We start from the raw sequence: 18,792 nt of genomic DNA on the forward strand, positions 1-18,792 counted from the left end.
CAGGGCTCGAACCCGTGTCAATGCAGGCGGATTCTCAACCACTGCACCACCAGGGAAGCCTGGGCACCCTGTCTTGAAGCCACACCTGCCAATCCAAATCTTGGGTTCTTGTAAAAGTCTAAGGCAAAGAAATTGAATGCTGGCTGGGTAATTACTTCTGGGGGTTGGACTTTACAAAGGCAAGTGTTGGATATTATTATAAAAACCTTTTAAACATCAGTTTAAAAAGCAGTGAAGTATGTGGTTTAGTTATATGAATATGGACCCATAGGACAGATTTTTTTTTTTAACTGTCCTAACATTATACAGATGTGGTCCTGTGACCTGGGAGAATTTTTGCAGTGGTAGCTGCAGATGGGAGTTCAAAAAATGCTTCCACTTAACCAGCTTAAATGGAAGAGAAAAATGTGAAGATAGGCCACAGAAAACTGTTAATCCTCAAAATGTGGCTTTGGAGATTCTGAAGACCCTGTTGGAAGAAGCATGTTCAAAGACTTTGAATAAAATATTAATGAAATGTGAATAGAAAACCAGTAAATATTTCTAAAGTAATGTATATTGTTGTGTGACTTAAATATATGTATAGCTTGGTGAATACAGAGACTGTAATAAGCAGGCATTTGACCAGTTTCATCTGATCCCTAAAAGTTGATCTGTTCCAGTTGGGCACGTTATATTTAGAATCTCTTTATTTTGGGATGTATGTGATAGTGGTGGCCGGTGGCCAGTGTGAACGGGTGAGGCCTGGCCCTAATCTTACTGGTAGAAAGTCAGTCTAGCCCTATACTTGCCTGTGAAAGCTTTGTGTCCCGCTCTGGGACAGCTTTAAGGAGATGGGCAGGGAGTGAGTGTAGAATTACTCAGCTTGCCTCAACTATTTCAATAGAACAGTTTTCTAAAAACAAAGCATCTCCGCTCCCTTTGTCCTTTTAAAATCTTCTTGGAAATGGAACTGGGGATCCACACACAGAATCACTTTAATGAAAATTAGGCGGCTTTAAGGTTTACTATGCTTCCTTGGGGAGGAAAGCCCCAAGGCGGCGGATGGGGATAATTCCCTGTGGAACTACTTGCTCCTTGTGCCTGGGATCCCTGAGTGACCCAAGTGGTCCTTGTCCTTCTTGTGCTCAGGATGAGGAGATGGTCCAGGGGCAGCGACCGCCGTCAGGAATTCCCCCGTGGGATGGGGTTGGAACAGCAGACCTGGGCACCTCTGTGGAGCTTCTGTAGCTCCCACTCTCCGCAGGGAGCCTGACTGCTCCTTCGGTTCCAGAGGGGATGGTTCAAGCAAATCTAGCTTTAGGTACTTTGCCAGCCAGGGTTAAGGAGCAAGAATCCAGCGGGTCTGGAGAGGCCCCGTTGAAAGAACAGCACACGGTCTGGCTGCTGCTCTCTTGTTGCTCTCGAGGCTGAGCTGTGCCCAGCTAGTGCCGGACACAGAGGGCACTTTCAGGCCTCTGTAAATAGCCTGTTGTGCAGGGGAGGAGGTGGATAAAGAATGGCAGCATCTCGCCAGCTTGGCTTTTTGCTACTTGAAGGCGAGACGTCAGGACTTCTTCATTTGCTGCTGCCGGGGCAAGGGTACTATTTGTGTGGGTTTGTTTGAGGGCTGCATTCCTGGTGAAATAGTCCATCAGACCGCTATTATTTAGCTGGATGAAAGCTCGAGGAACTTTAGAAGGAGAGAAACATCCAGCTCACCCATTTGGGGGATTTATAAATGACACGAAGAAAATAAAATGCTAATGTAAGTATCTGTTTGCAGAATCGCAGGAGCTGTGCGTGCGTGTGTGTGTGTGTGTGTGTGTGTGTCCATAGAGAATGATGCCCTTGTGAGTCACCTCTGGCTCTGAGCCACTTTTTTCCTGGTGCAAACGGAATGGTAAGAGGTGACCCTTTGTGTACAGTGGGCCTTGAACCCACATGCTCCCAGGCCAAGGTAAAGGGGTGAATGCTAGCGGTTCTGTAGGACATGGAGAGTGAGATGGATTTCAGATGGCGAGCTCTCCTAATACTGTGGCGTGTGAGTGCTGGAGGGACCTGTAGAGGCCGCCTGCTCTCATGGTTCCTAACCTAGGGTGTGGGCTGTGGGGGGCTTGGGAGCCCCAGGTGCAAACAAGCACGTGCATGTTCTCAGTGGAGCGAGTCAGCGGCCCAGCACAGGGTAAGAATTGTTCCTGTAGAGGAAAAAGCATGAGTTTAGTTGGGTTGGTGTCCCGGTCTTGGGAGATACCTTCCGGAAGCCTTGGTAAGTGTCCAGCCTCTGTTTCCTCATCAGATTTTATATTTTGATGTTTAAGTGAGACACACGATGTGAAAGCCTTTCCAAAACACCACATTGATGCTAATTGTATCATTTAGCTCCTCTTCCCAAAGTTCGGGCAGATGGGTGCCAGGATTTCTGTTTTCTGACAGTCATGCAGTCCAGTTTCTATTCCCCTGCTCGTACATCTATTTCTACCCAGGTCTATTTAAAGGCGTCCTCTGCTCTGGTTCTTTGCAGTGAGCTTATGCCAGGTTTCCCCCACCATTGGTACACTCCCCGTCATCCTGTGGTTTTAGACTCCAGCTTTATAGGAATTTCAAAAGACTCAACTGAGCGAGCTCACTTTCTGTCGGTGTGAGAGTAGCTATAGGGGAGGAGGAGCTGGCTGCCAGTAGCCTTGTGTGTGCAACAAATACTGGCCGCTTAAGCCGGCTTAAAAGCCGACTGAATCATGTTCTTAGCAAACAGCACCATGATTATATGCCTGGGCTATAAAAAACTGCCTGAGATGGTGATGTGGAAATTTAAGAATTAGGAAAAAGATTCCAACTAGAGCACCGTTGGAACATGCATAAAATCTGGGTTTTAACCGCTTGTTGGCAAGTACGTGAGTCTTGATACTTCTTAGAGACCTGCTGGGACTGTCTTAAGACGTGGTGTTTGTGTTCAGCTGGAGCATTGAAAGGCTATTTATCGTGGCTAATTTTCTTTGAATGTAGGTCTGCCTCCATTTCTAAATAGCCCAAGTGCCGTTTCCTTAAGAGCAGTTAAATGGCAGGGAAAAGATTTATAACGCTCCCCGTTCACATCGAAGAGTTCTCCCTTACGTGGGTCTGCGTGAGGCATTGCCTGCGTTCTTCCCTGTGTGGACTGTAGTTCTCCCATGGACAGCATTAGCCCATTTGTTCAGCAAAGTGGACTGGCAGCTCGCTACCTGGCTGCCAGCTAAAAGGCATGAATTAAACTGCGATAGCTTGTCATCATCACCCACGAAAGATAAGAATTTAGCTGGATTGAAATCCTTAGTGTTACGGATTAGTACCTAATAAAATGTTCTTGCATGGGTGCTACTGAATCAGCACTTTTCTGTTTTGTTTTGTTTTGTTTTAAGTTTTCTTTCCTAAACTTATTTCTAGAAATAGACTTATTTCTTTCTTAGTATAATGCTACCGAATCAGCAATTTTCTGGGTTTTGTTTTGTTTTTTTTTTTAAGTTTTCTTTCCTAGACTTACTTCTAGAAGTAGACATTTCTTTCTTAGTACAATGCTACCGAATCAGCCATTTTCTGGGTTTTGTTTTAAGTTTCCTTTCCTAGACTTATTTCTAGAAATAGACATTTCTTTCTTAGTACAATGCTACCGAATCAGCAATTTTCTGGGTTTTGTTTTTTCTTTTTTTTAAGTTTTCTCTCCTAGACTTACTTCTAGAAATAGACATTTCTTTCTTAGTATAATGCTACCGAATCAGCAATTTTCTGGGTTTTGTTTTAAGTTTTCTTTCCTTATTTCTTTCTTAGTATAATGCTACCGAATCAGCAATTTTCTGGGTTCTGTTTTGTTTTAAGTTTTCTTTCCTAGACCTATTTCTAGAAGTAGACGTTTCTTCCTTAGTACAACGCCGTCTACTTGTAGCTTGCCTATTGCTGATGCTGAATATAATAGAATATAAAAAATTAATCACTTGTTTATGACTGTGTTTGTTTCTGGGGGGATGATTTAATATTCTCACACAGGGATGTGAGTCTGTTGAACAACTCCTGTAAATTCGCACGATCTAGGTTTCATGGAAATGACTTCAGGGACTTTGGGGAGAGAGGAGGGAAGGGCAGGCTTGTGTGTAATAAATAGGGTGGGTACCTCCCATCCAGACTCGAAGTGCTGTGGGGTGATGCAGACAGCCAGATGATTGGAGGGAAAGGCAGGTGTGCACACTGTATGCATAAGGTTTCTGCGCAACCGTGGGGTTGCAATACTGTTTGTGAAATCTGACCCCTCGGGGCCAGTAAGACCTGGACTTGATTTGTCTGCTTATCCTCGAGGTCTCGGTGTAAACATCCCCTCCTCAGAGAGGTCTTCCCTGATCACTGGATCTTAATGGTGCTAACACTTACTCCACCTTGCAGACAGATACTGCTTGTTTATCTCCCCCACTAGCTGGTTAGCCCGTTGAGAGCCCAGACCAGCTCATCTGGCACTTTCTTCCCAGCTCCTAGCCCACACAAGATGCCCAGATTTGTTGAATGGCTGGGGTAGTTCAGTTCGAGTTATGAATTCATCTAGAAGAAACCTGCTGTCAGTGTACCGATAATCAGTTACTTTCTTGATCTGTCTTATGTCCGTTTGACATGACCACCCAACATCTGATCGTTCATTTCAGTGGTTTTAAAAAAAATATGCCCATTGTCTCTCCTTCTTGGGATGCTGAGCAGAAAGAAAACAGTGTCTGTCTTCGGAACTGGCACTGGCATTGACACTCACTGGTCCTGTCCCTGCCCAGTGGGGTGACTGCGCCCAGCTTCTCATTGGCCTATCCTCCCGTCTGTTCTCTTGGGAAGTCAAGTACGGATTTTGTCTGCTAGTTACCTTTAGCCCAGTGGGCAGCAGCACAGGACTGCGCATGTGACGGATGCCCTGAGAGACCTTGGCAGGCTGGCTAAGCACCGGGTGAGCACGTCCACCCCCTACTCCGCCCCTACCCCGCGGCCTAGTCTGTTTCTGCAGTGGTGTGTCACCCAGCAGCCAGCTGTTGGTGGCACAGATGGTCGGTGGTTTTATAAGTGCTGGTGCTTTCTCTGCACAGTTATGGCCTGCAGAAATGCACTTACCTGCTCCTTCTCCGTTGTCATGTTAAAGCTCAAAATTGTCTGTGTGTCTGTGTGTGTGTATGTATGCCTACACAGGGCTGTTGTAGCACAAGATTGCATTACATTGCCTCCTAGAGAACTGACGGCCAGTGAAAGCCCCTGATATTCTGCAGCTCTGTAAAAAGATATATACGGTGATGAAGATTTAAATTTGAAGAGGATTTCTATATTTGGAAAAAAAAAACGATTTTCAGTCTTGGGACCTAGCTGTTTAAAAAACATAAAATAAGGAGCTCAAAAATACCGTCTGAATTAATGATAAAGGTTAACATGTCGCATTGCCAGGCAGTTTCTGAGAAAAGTCTTTCAGATCGTTTCCTAGGATTTCCTTCCCTGTACTGCCAAACATACTTTAGAGCAGTTATTCATCAATAATTTTCTAATTAGAATTATTCTTATTTGTTCTCTGTACTGCACATTAATTTTTACATTGATATATATATATATAAATTGTTTATAATATTCAATTTGAGGCTTTAATATATATATGGGGCTGTTCATCTGATTTTCTTCTGTGTGTTTTGGCTTCTTAATTTTGTATGTAAACTCCTCGTAGTTGTGTCATCTTTTGTTACCTCTGTCTCTTACTGTTCTCCATGCAGGACTAATCACAGAATGTCGATAGAGGAAATAATAATAATGCCCAACGTGGATTGAACACATTGTGGTGCCTCACACCATTCTAAGCTCTTTATGTGAACCATTTAGTCCTTATAAAAGCCCTATGAGATAGGTGCTGTTTTTATGGTTGAGGAAACTGAGGCACAGAAAGGGCAAGTGATTTGTCCCCAGTCATACAGCTGATGAGCTGGGGGGGTGGGATTTGGCTGTAGAATCTAGGATCTTAAATACTATTTTGTACTTTCTCTCAAATACTATGCTATAATCTCTCTAGATATTTGCTAGATAAATATCTCTAGATATTTATGCACACCCTTTTATTATTTATTTTAGCTATAATAGCTTGAGGAATATAAGTGACACTGTTTTGTTAGCGTAGCCAACGCCAGTTTCCCCTGCACTTATACGGCTGCTTTTGTGGGGAAGGTGAGGGGCCCACTCAAAACCCGGCTTGGTCTCTTTCACCAGCTGGGGAGCTTGTGCTGAGCTTTGTCAGAAGAAATGGAAACTGATGGCCTTCGGGTGGTTCGGGCTACTTTCTGCTCTCTGTTCTCCCCATCAGCTGTGATAATGAGAGTTGAGTGTGTTTGATTAGGTGGAAGAGAACAAGAGAGAGAATATAAGGCAAGAAAATAGTAACTTATGCCCCTTGGAACATTATATGGCAGGAATTCTGAGTGACTGAATCTTTTTAATATGGTCAACGAAAACTTTACACAAGGTGATAGAAGTAAAACGAATTCCTAAAATGTTTTTAGAAAAATGAGATTTGACAGCCAGGAAAAGACCTGGACCATCAGCCTGTGGCTTTAATGCCCCCGATTGGTCAGCCAGCGTCGAGCTGATGATCGGCCCCGGGGAGTCTGGAGCAGCATCGCGCCACCCTGGAATGAACGTGACGTTTTTCTCTCTGGCAGATATCGGTGTAGGGTGCTACCAACCCAGGACGATGCAAGCCCACGAGCTGTCCCAGTTCTTTCGGATGCCAGAGATGGTTGACTTCCGGCAGTACGTGCGCACCCTTCCAACCAACACGCTCATGGGCTTCGGTGCGTTCGCGGCGCTCACCACCTTCTGGTATGCCACACGGCCGCGGGCCCTGAAGCCACCGTGCGACCTGGCCATGCAGTCGGTGCAGGTGGCGGTAAGTGGAGCCTGGCCGCCCCCGGGCCTCTGCCTCTCTCTCCACAGGTTCCAAGCCCCATCGAAGGCGGCGTCGGGCAAGATCCTAATCACAAGCAGATATTGGTGGGGCACTTTGTAAACTGAATGTGCTCCCCAAACAGAATTTCAGCAGTGATGAGAAGAGGAGGGCAAAAAAATAGGGCAGAGGGACACAGGCAGTGATGCTGCTTGGGTGTCTGGCCACATCACACGGAGCAGAGGCTCGTCCCGTAATCTCATGGGGCTTCTGCCCTGCGCTGGGCTCTGAGCTGTGCCCGGAGGATCCTGAGAGGGGAAAGGACAGGCACAGGGTCCCTGCCCTCAGCGGAGAAGACGGTAGTCAATTGTTAGAGAAAGAAGGATTTCACCTGTGGTTGTCTGATACCTGGAACACATTGCACAGGGGTTAAAAAGGACTCAGGTATTTGTTTCTTTTTTTGTTTTGGCTGCATACTCATTAATTGCTTCTTTATATCAAATTTTTTTTTAGTTGAGATTTTAGAACAGTTTTAGATTTACAGAAAAATTACAGAATTTCCTAAATCCCACATCTATTTCTGCTATTATTAACATCTAACATTAGTATGGTACATCTGTTTTTTGTTTTTTTAAGCTTTTTTTTAATTCTTGAATTTTATTTTATTTTTTTATACAATAGCTTATTAGTTATCTATTTTATACATATTAGTGTATACATGTCAATCCCAGTCTCCCAATTCATCCCACCACCACCACCCCACCCCCGCCGCTTTCCCTCCTTGGTATCCATATGTTTGTTCTCTACATCTGTGTCTCTGTTTCTGCCTTGCAAACAGGTCCATCTGTACTATTTTTCTAGATTCCACATATATGCATTAATATATGATACTTGTTTTTCTCTTTCTGACTTACTTCACTCTATATGACAGTCTCTAGATCCATCCACATCTCTACAAGTGACCCAATTTCATTCCTTTTTATAGCTGAGTAATATTCCATTGTATATATGTATCACATCTTCTTTATCCATTCATCTGTCGATGGGCATTTAGGTTGCTTCCATGACCTGGCTATTGTAAATAGTGCTACAGTGAACATTAGGGTGCATGTGTCTTTTTGAATTATGGTTTCCTCTGGGTATATGCCCAGTAGTGGGATTGCTGGGTCATATGGTAATTCTATTTTTAGTTTTATAAGGAACCTCCAGTGGCTATATCAATTTACATTCCCACCAACAGTGCAAGAGGGTTCCCTTTTCTCCACACACTCTCCAGCATTTGTTTGTAGATTTTCTGATGATGCCCATTCTAACCAGCATGAGGTGATACCTCATTGTAGTTTTGATTTGCATTTCTCTAATAATTAGTGATGTTGAGCAGCTTTTCATGTGCCTCTTGGCCATCTGCATGTCTTCTTTGGAGAAATGCCTATTTAGGTGTTCTGCCCATTTTTGGATTGGGTTGTTTGTTTTTTTGATATTGAGCTGAATGAGCTGCTTGTATATTTTGGAGATTAATCCGTCGTCCGTTGATTCATTTGCAGATATTTCTCCCATTCTGAGGGTTGTCTTTTCGACTTGTTTATAGTTTCCTTTGCTGTGCAAAAGCTTTTAAATTTCATTAGGTCCTATTTGTTTATATTTGTTTTTACTTCCATTACTCTAGGAGGTGGATCAAAAAAGATCTTGCTGTGATTTATGTCAAAGAGTGTTCTTCCTGTTTACATCTAAGAGTTTTATACTGTCCGGTCTTACATTTAGGTCTTGAATCCATTTTGAATTTATTTTTCTGTATGGTGTTAAGGAGTGTTCTAATTTCATTCTTTTACATGTAGCTGTCCAGTTTTCCCAGCACCACTTATTGAAGAGACTGTCTTTTCTTCATTGTATATCCTTGGCTCCTTTGTCGTAGATTAGTTTGACCATAGGTGCTTGGGTTTATCTCTGGGTTTTCTATCCTGCTCCATTGATCTGTATTTCTGTTTTTATGCCATTACCATATTGTCTTGATTACTGTAGCTTTGTAGTGTAGTCTGAAGTAAGGGAGTCTGATTCCTCTAGCTCTGTTTTTTTCCCTCAAGATTGCTTTGGCTATTCAGGGTCTTTTTGCCTCCTTACACGTTTTAAGATTTTTTGTTCTAGTTCTGTAAAAAGTGCCATTGTTAATTTGATAGGGACTGCATTGAATCTGTAGATTGCTTTATGCAAAGCATTTGCATAGCATTGCTAAACTGCTAAATTGCTAAAGCATTGCTAAATTTGCTAAAGCATTGCTAAATTTGCAAAGCATTGCAAATGCTTTGTATAGTCATTTTCACAATATTGATTCTTCCAGTCTAAGAACATGGTATATCTCTCCATCTGTTTGAGTCATCTTTAATTCCTTTCATCAGTGTCTTATAGTTTTCTGAGTACAGGACTTTTACCTCCTTAGGTAAACCTTAGATTTATTCCTAGGTATTTTATTCTTTTTGTTGCAGTGGTGAATGGGATTGTTTCCTTAATTTCTCTTTCTGATCTTTTGTTGTTAGTGTATAGGAATGCAAGAAGTTTCTGTGCATTAATTTTGTATCCTGCAACTTTACCAAATTCATTGATTAGCTCTAGTAGTTTTCTGGTGGCATCTTTAGGATTCTCTATGTATAGTATCATGTCATCTGCAAACAGTGACAGTTTTACTTCTTCTTTTCCAATTTGTATACCTTTTATTTCTTTTTCTTCTCTGATTGCTGTGGCTAGGACTTACAAAACTATATTGAATAATAGTTGTGAGAGTGGACATCCTTGTCTTGTTCCTGATCTCAGAGGAAATGCTTTCAGGTTTTCACCATTGAGAATGATGTTTGCTGTGGGTTTGTCATCTATGGCCTTTATTATGTTGAGGTAGGTTCCCTCTATGCCCACTTTCTGGAGAGTTTTTATCATAAATGGGTGTTGAGTTTTGTCAAAAGCCTTTTCTGCATCTATTGAGATGATCATATGGTTTTAATTCTTCAATTTGTTAATATCACATTGATTGATTTGTGTATATTGAAGAATCTTTGCATCCCTGGGATAAATCTCACTTGATCATGGTGTATGATCTTTTTAACATGTTGTTGGATTCTGTTTGCTTGTATTTTGTTGTAGGTTTTTGCATCTATATTCATTAGTGATATTGGTCTGTAATTTTCTTTTTTTGTAGTATCTTTCTCTGATTTTGGTGTCAGGGTGATGGTGGCCTCATAGAATGAGTTTGGGAGTGTTCCTTCCTCTGCAATTTTTTGGAAGAGTTTGAGAAGGATAGGTGTTAACTCTTCTTTAAATGTTTGATAGAATTCACCTGTGAGGCCATCTGGTCCTGGGCTTTTGTTTGTTGGACAATTTTTAATCACAGTTTCAATTTCATTACTTGTGATTGGTCTGTTTTTATTTTCTATTTCTTCCTGGTTCAGTCTCGGAAGGTTGTGCTTTTCTAAGAATTTGTCCATTTCTTCCAGGTTGTCCATTTTATTGGCATAGAGTTGCTTGTAGTAGGATGCTTTGTAATATCTGCAGTGTCTGTTGCAACTTCTCCTTTTTCATTTCCAGTTTTATTAATTTGAGTCCTCTCCCTCTTTTTCTTGATGAGTCTGGCTAATGGTTTATCAATTTTGTTTATCTTCTCAAAGAACCAACTTTTAGTTTTATTGATCTTTGCTATTGTTTTCTTTGTTTCTATTTCATTTATTTCTGCTCTGATCTTTATAATTTCTTTCCATCTACTAACTTTGGGTTTTGTTTGTTCTTCTTTCTCTGGTTCCTTTAGGTGTAAGGTTAGATTGTTTATTTGAGGTTTTTCTTGTTTCTTGAGGTAGGATTGTATTGCTATAAACTTCCCTCTTAGAACTGCTTTTGCTGCATCCCATAGGTTTTGGATGGTCGTGTTTTCATTGTCTCTAGGTAGTTTTTGATTTCCTCTTTGATTTCTTCAGTGATCTCTTGGTTATTTAGTAATGTATTGTTTAGCCTCCATGTGTTCGTGCTTTTTACGTTTTTCTCCCTGTAATTTACTTCTAATCTCAGTGTTGCGGTCGGAAAAAATGCTTGATATGATTTCAGTTTTCTTAAATTTACCGAGGCTTGACTTGTGACCCAAGATGTGATCTATCCTGGAGAGTGTTCTGTGTACACTTGGGAAGAAAGTGTAATCTGCTGTTTTCAGATGGAATGTTGCATAAATATCAATTAAATCTATCTGGTCTGTAGTGTCATTTAAAGCTTTTGTTTCCTTATTAATTTTCTGTATGGGTGATCTGTCCATTGGTGTAAGTGAGGTTTTAAAATCCCCCACTGTTGTTGTGTTACTGTCAATTTCCTCTTTTATAGCTGTTAGCATTTGCCTTATGTATTGAGGTGCTCCTATGTTGGGTGCATATATATTTATAATTGTTATTATATCTTCTTCTTGGATTGATCCCTTAATCATTATGTAGTGTCCTTCCTTGTCTCTTGTACCATCCTTTAGAGTCTATTCTATCTGATATGAGTATTGCTACTTCAGCTTTCTTTTGATTTCCATTTGCATGGAATATCTCTTTGCATCCCCTCACTTTCAGTCTGTATGTGTCCCTAGCTCTGAAGAGCATCTCTGTAGACAGCATATATACGGGTCTTGTTTTTGTGTCCATTCAACGAGCCTGTGTCTTTTGGTTGGAGCATTTAATCCATTGACATTTAAGGTAATTATCGATATGTGTGTTCTGAATTACCATTTTCTGAATGTTTTGGGTTTGTTTTTGCAGGTCCTTTTCTTCTCTTGTGTTTCCCACTTAGAGAAGTTCCTTTAGCATTTGTTGTAGAGCTGGTTTGGTGGTGCTGAATTCTCTTAGCTTTTGCTTGTCTGGAAAGCTTTTGATTTCTCCGTCAAATCTGAATGAGACCCTTGCTGGGTAATCTTGGTTATAGGTTCTTCCCTTTCATCACTTTAAATATATCATGCCACTCCCTTCTGGCTTGTGGAGTTTCTGCTGAGAAAGCAGCTGTTAACCTTATGGGAGTTCCCTTGTATGTTATTTGTCATTTTTCCCTTGTTGCTTTTAATAATTTTTTTTGTCTTTAATTTTTGTCAGTTTGATTACTATGTGTCTCGGCATGTTTCTCCTTGGTTTTATCCTGCCTGGGACCCTCTGCGCTTCCTGGACTTGGGTGGCTATTTCCTTTCCCATGTTAGGGAATTTTTTGACCGTAATCTCTGCAAATATTTTCTCAGGTTCTTTCTCTTTTTCTTCTCCTTCTGGGACCCCTATAATGCGAATGTTGTTGCGTTTAATGTCCAGAGGTCTCTTAGGCTGTCTTCATTTCTTTTCATTCTTTTTTCTTTATTCTGTTCCTCAGCAGTGAATTCCACCATTCTGTCTTCCAGGTCACTTATCCGTTCTTCTGCCTCAGTTATTCTGGTATTGATTCCTTCTAGTGTACTTTTCATTTTAGTTATTGTATCGTTCGCCTCTGTTTCTTTGTTCTTTAATTCTTCTACATCTTTGTGAAACATTTCTTGCATCTTCTCGATCTTTGCCTCCATTCTTTTTCTGAGGTCCTGGATCATCTCACTATCATTATTCTGAATTCTTTTTCTGGAAGATTGCCTCTCTCCACTTCATTTAGTTGGTTTTCTGGGGTTTTATCTTGTTCCTTCATCTGGTACATAGTCCTCTGCCTTTTCATTTTGTCTATCTTTCTATGAATGTGTTTTTTGTTCCACAGGCTGCCCGATTGTAGTTCTTCTTGCTTCTGCTGTCTGCCCTCTGGTGGATGAGGCTATCTAAGAGGCTTGTGCAAGCTTCATGGTTGGTGGGACTGGTGGTGGGTAGAGGTGGGTGCTACTCTGGTGGACAGAGCTCAGTAAAACTTTAATCTGCTTGTCTAGTGGTGGGTGGGGCTGAGATCCCTCCCTGTTAGTTGTTTGGCCTGAGGCAACCCAGCACTGGAGCCTGCAGTGTCCTTGTCCCTGAGTTGAGCCACAGCCACCACCACCACCACCACCACCACCACCACCACCACCCCCACCCACCCCCCGCCTCTGCAGGAGACCCTCCAACACTAGCAGGTAGGTCTGTCTCAGTCTCCCCTGGGGTCACTGCTTCTTACCCTGGGTCCCAGTGCACACACTACTTTGTGTGTGCCCTTCAAGAGCGGAGTCTCTGTTTCCCCAGTCCTTTCAAAGTCCTGCAATCAAATCCCACTAGCCTTCAAAGTCTGATTCTCTGGGAATTCCTCCTCCCGTTGCCGGACCCCCAGGTGGGGAAGCCTGACGTGGGGCTCAGAGCCTTCACTCCAGTGGGTGGACTTCAGTGGTATAAGTGTTCTCCAGTTTGTGAGTCACCCACCCAGCGGTTATGGGATTTGATTTTATTGTGACTGTGCCCCTCTACCGTCTCACTGGGGCTTCTCGTTTGTCTTTGGATGTGGGGTGTCTTTTTTGGTGAGTTCCGGTGTCTTCCTGTTGACGATTGTTCAGCAGTTAGTTGTGATTCCGGTGCCTCTCACGTGAGGGAGTTGGGACTTGGAGAGTTCTAATAGGATGAGGCCGGACTGGGAGCCTGCATGGTTAATGTGGCCACAGAATTTAGGATGGGTGTGAAGAATCAAGGACATTCAAGAGGTGTGTAAGGTGGGATAGGGAGGGTGGGAGGGAGGGAGACGCAAGAGGGAGGAGGTATGGGAACATATGTATATGTATAACTGATTCACTTTGTTATAAAGCAGAAACTAACACACCATTGTAAAGCAATTATACTCCAATAAAGATGTAAAAAAAAAATCACGAAAAAAAAAAGAGATATGTAAGGTAGAGTTGGGTGCCATGGTTGTGTTTAACTTGGCCAAACAAAAGGTCAGGCTCTCATCGCTCTAAGAACCAAGCAGAGAGTGATGTTCCGTAATTCGGGCTTACTGCGGGGGGAGGTGATCGGGAAGTCCAAAGGGAGGGTCTCAGCGCTCCTGCTCTACCTTCCTTCCCTCGAGAATCTCTTTTTAAGGTTAATAGAAAAGATGAAGCAGCCAGGTGTTCACTGGTGCTTTGACTCTTTTTTTTTTAATTTTTTTTTTTTGCGGTACGCGGGCCTCTCACTGTTGTGGCCTTTCCCGTTGCGGAGCACAGGCTCCGGACGAGCAGGCTCAGCGGCCATGGTTCACGGGCCCAGCCGCTCCGCGGCATGTGGGATCCTCCCAGACCGGGGCACGAACCCGTGTCCCCTGCATCGGCAGGCAAACTCCCAACCACTGTGCCACCAGGGAAGCCCTGGTGCTTTGACTCTTCACCTACTCTCTGTAGTTTCCTGCTTTCCCCTACCCAGGTCAGAATTCATTTTCAGGATTTATGACTCGCAAAAGAAAAGCAGTGGGAAACAGAGAATCACCTCATGTACTTTTAGATGTAGCAGTGAAGGGTCGCCCCCCACGCCCTCCCTGCCCTCCTCTGACCTGGACTGATGGTCACGAGCAGGAGAGTGTGTCCTTCCAAATGAAGCCCTGGCCTAATTAATACCTTTTTGTTATTTATAGGGTTTCAGTTCTTTGTTTCATTTCAGACAATTTCTTGGATTCATTAATGTGAAACTCTTAAAATATATAAAATGATATGTCAGTGTAATTCATGCCAAAATGTAAAAATAGAATGAACTACTGCTGAGGAAAGCTGGCTTTGTATTTTATTTCTAGTTAGAAGGTAAATTTAGTATTTCACAACAGCTAGTCATATACCAAACGTAAATAGAAGTTAATTTTTTCTAATATGTGTGAAGTTTTTGGCATCCCTTCTCTTCTGGCAGAGGACCTGGTGTCTCACCGTAGCATTGCCATCACTCTGAAAAGAGTACTTGGCCAGTATAGATTTAAGATATTTTTAATTAAGCAGTAACTGTGAAAATTTAAAAAGCCAAATTCTTATCGTATGAGAAATTGGAGAGGCACTTACAATGTGGTTTTTAAGTTCCAGTTTAGCATAAAGTTATTGAGCCTTATTAAAATAATCATACATGTTCTCTGTAGAACAATTTAAAACTGCAGATAAGCAGAAAGAAAATTAAAATCTCTAATTCCATTACCTGGGGTATGGCTTCCTGATTTTTCTGCTTGCTTATAGGAATAGATTTAGCTCTGATTTTCAGAATTTGTAGGTCTTAGGAAGAGATACAAAATTTGCTTTGCATATCTAAAAAAGAACTTAAAATATTGAATTTGGGATTATGATACTTAGTAACATAGATACTTTTGTCTAGCTAGCATCGTCATATGGACTTGCATGGCAGAAACAGTAACTTAATTCATTAAGTGTTAATCAGGAGCCTGTCTGGCTGGCACTGTTGAAGGGGCTGATCGGCGGAATAAAGCATTGTTGCTTTGTTCCCACTTTGAAGCCAAGTAAGCACCATTTGCCCATCCCCACCTTCACACCCCCCTCCCATTTTGCATAGGCAGTTTTTTCACCCTCCTCTTCCCGTAAACTCTTCATGGCTGTGAGAATGAGAGGAATCTGCCCTTTGGGTTTGGCTGCATCTCATCACTACCCACACGGGCTGCTTCCCAGTCACACTTTTCTTTTAAAGCAGCAGCACAGTGGGGACTTCCTTGGCGGTCCAGTGGTTAGGACTCCACGATTCCACTGCAGGGAGCGTGGGTTCCATCCCAGGTCACGGCACTAAGATCCTGCATGACGCACAGTGTGGCCAAAAAAAAGGAAGAAAATAAATAAATAAAGCAGCAGCACAGAGGTTCTGGATAAGTTAAAGCTTCTAAAATTTCCTTTTACAAATCAGGGTAATAAAGTGGATGTTAGCACCCGTGCTGTAGACCTGTGCAGGAAAGGTGATACAGACACGCGCTGTAGCATAGGGCAGCGAAACTGGAGTTGGCAACGGAATCCCAAAAGTCTCTCATAAATGTTTGAGCCTGGGTTGATCAAGACCCTATTTAGAGAGCCGTTGCCCTCTGTCTGCAGGTACAGCTCCCAACCTGCAACAGTACGTGTCCGGGAAGAATTCTGTCTTCCACAGCGTTTCTCTACTGTAGCTCCGTAACTTTGAACAGGGGATGAAAGCAAGTTTTTGTGTGTATATCTGGGTTTTTTTGGTTTTTGTTTTTCAAATCACATTCACAAGTGATGTGCAAGTTTTCCAGTTTTAGCTGGTCTCAACCTGTTCTCTGGAATTGAGATCTCATGTCCCACTCGTGAAGGTGATCTTTGCTGGAGTGACCAGAAACCCTTTGGGATTGGTCAGGGCCCAGGCCGTGGTAGTTGCAGTTACGGGGCGTAGGAGAGCATTTTGGAGCCGGAAGGGACCAGAGGGACAGGGGCAGCTGTGGCCGAGGCTGGACCTGACCGCTCTGCTTGGACCAGGAGGCCTTGGGCAGCTCACCCAGCCTGACCTTCAGATTCCTCATCTGGAGAACGGAAGTGATGGGACCTTCCCTCCCGCCTCTCAGTGTTCAGAGACTGCACAGATGCAAGCAGCATCCACTCGGCCCAAGAGAAGTGTTCAGTAAATGTTAGTTTCTTCTTCCATGAAGGTCTTCTCTTTGAACCCTCACATTTTATACACGAGAAAATAACTGAGCCCATAGAGGTGAAATTATACCATACAGTTAGTGGAAGTTCTGGAACTCTGTTATGCTGCCTCATTACGGTAGTTGAAAGTTATGTACTATAACTAGGACTCTGGTCGGGGGAAAAGGATAAAGCAGGATAATAAGGAAACTTTGGATCCGTGTAGGTAGGTAAATTTGATGAGTCAGTGGCTAGAGTTTCTAAACCCAGGGGCAGACTCTTCTGAAAACGGAGTTACAGGCAAATGAGTCCAAAGGTAGTAATGGAAGGAGGAGAAGGTACAGGTAGGGTAAGAAACAGAGTCTGGGGTCCCCCACACAGGTTGGATGTATCGATAGGATCAGAAACTGTCAAGAATGAGGTGGAGGTGGGGGCCGGGGGAGGGGCAGAGCGCTGTCAGAACCTGGACAGCAGCCCGCGCGAGTTGTGGTGAGCTTCTGCCTTCCCTGGACCGGGTCGGGCATAGGTGGGGTTAGAGCAGAACTCGGTGCTCATGGGGTCGTGGGCCTGGGTTTAAGGGGTTTAGGCAACAAACCATTACAAAGTATAGACGAGAACCATTGCCATTGCGGGAAGGAGGTGGCAGGAAGAGTATGTGAATTCCTCCAATTGATGAAAGATGTCTTACACGCATTGAGATGGCTATCTTCTCAAATTACGTTGGAAAGATTTTTGAGACCTACCACGAGATTATAATGCACTGAAACGAAAACTCAAGTTAACTGTTTTGTTCTTAAAAATTAGAGAAGGGAATACATTGTAGCGAGTAAAAACGTTTTTATACCTTCCAGTCCTTAGCGTTTTGGTTTTTTTCGTTTTTCTTTGTTTTTTTTTTTTGCAGTACGCGGACCTCTCACTGTTGTGGCCTCTCCCGTTGCAGAGCACAGTCTCCGGACGCGCAGGCTCAGCGGCCATGGCTCATGGGCCCAGCCGCGCCGTGGCATGTGGGATCTTCCCGGCCCGGGGCACGAACCCGTGTCCCCTGCATCGGCAGGCGGACTCTCAACCACTGCGCCACCAGGGAAGCCCCTTAGCATTTTAAAGGCTTCATTTGAAGACTGTCACAACTTAGTTGAAAATGTACCTCTGGTAACTCGACCAGTCAGTCTTTAACAGTCACTGTTTAGACTTGTTACCAGGGCTTGGCTTAGTGTGGGTTCATACCTTTCAATATGTAGAACCAGTTCTCTGGATGTAACTCATCCTGTCTCCGTGATGGATGACTTACTTCCACCCCAGATAACCTCATGACATCCAGGTCACATGCTGGCTGGGTGACCCTTTTGCATGAAAGGTTGAGATTTAAACATTCATATGTTGGGATATATATATGGTGAGGAACTTGCCTTAGCATTTTAATCCCGTGCTGCTGAAAGTCAAATATAGAGGCTGTGACACTCTGGATTCGATCCTCCCTGAGTCACAGAGTAGGTGTGAGATGGGCATTCATTCAGCAAATACATGGTGTGCCCAGATCAGGCAGGAAGAGGCTGCTGCCCTTGTGGAGTGTACAGTCCAGCAGGAAGGACCACCAAGGACTCCTTCCAGCCCTGGCAGAGGACAAGGGCCATCCTCAAACTAAGAGTCACATGAGTGACTTGTCTTCATGCCATAAAACTAGAACCACGGTTCTTTATCAGGAAGAACTTGAAAGAAGCAAATAAAGGTAGCACATCCAGGCTGTGGAAGACGTGCTCAGTAAATAGCAAGGCTTTCGAATTCAAAAGTCCCCTCCTCCAGGGAGGCCTTCTTGATGCCATTGCTCATCTGGACAAACCTCTGGCCTCCCAGCTCACGTGCCCACTGTGACACGGACTGGCATTCTTAGTCCATGTGTGCAGGTGCCTATGGAGTCTGTCACTGAGTAGGATTTCCCCCGTGGCTGGCAGAGTCACGCTCAACACAGGGTGTGGGTGTAAAGACCTCCTTGCAAACTGGCAAAGCAGTTTCCACACGAGAAGAGAGCAGGTCGTTGTTTGAAAGCTTTTATGAAGTTCTTACCCTGGACTTGTGGAGACAAAGGGGTGATGATGGTGCCCCCCCAAAAAAAGAGTTGAACTCCTAGAAACAGTGAGTAGAATGGTGGTTGCCAGGGGCTGGGTGGGTGGAGGAAACAGGGAGAGGTTGGTAAAGGGTCCAGACTTTCAGCTGTCAGAGGAATAAGGTCTGAGGGTCTGATGTCTGACATGGTGACTGTAGTTGATAATGTTGTATCGTATAATTGAAATTTGCTGAGAGAGTAGAACTTAAGTGTCCAAAAAAGATTTAAAAGGGTAAATATGTGAGGTGACGGATGTGTTAATTCACTCGATGGGGGGATCCTTTCACGACGCGT

At 43.4% G+C, this 18,792-nt stretch overlaps 1 protein-coding gene across 4 annotated transcripts in view; it reads left to right on the top strand.

Moving 5' to 3' along the window:
- The window catches only part of ACSL1 (acyl-CoA synthetase long chain family member 1), a 277,457-nt gene that overhangs the window by 220,805 nt on the left and 37,860 nt on the right, over positions 1 to 18,792 (top strand). For all 4 annotated transcript variants that reach the window (XM_079909245.1, XM_079909247.1, XM_079909246.1 and 1 more), the window contains one exon: positions 6,669 to 6,895. In XM_079909245.1, coding sequence (XP_079765371.1) covers positions 6,669 to 6,895 — 227 coding nt within the window. The remainder of the gene's footprint in view (positions 1 to 6,668; positions 6,896 to 18,792) is intronic.

The sequence above is a fragment of the Stenella coeruleoalba genome, assembly GCF_951394435.1.
Source record: "Stenella coeruleoalba genome assembly, chromosome: 21".
Classification (NCBI taxonomy): Eukaryota; Metazoa; Chordata; class Mammalia; order Artiodactyla; family Delphinidae; genus Stenella; species Stenella coeruleoalba.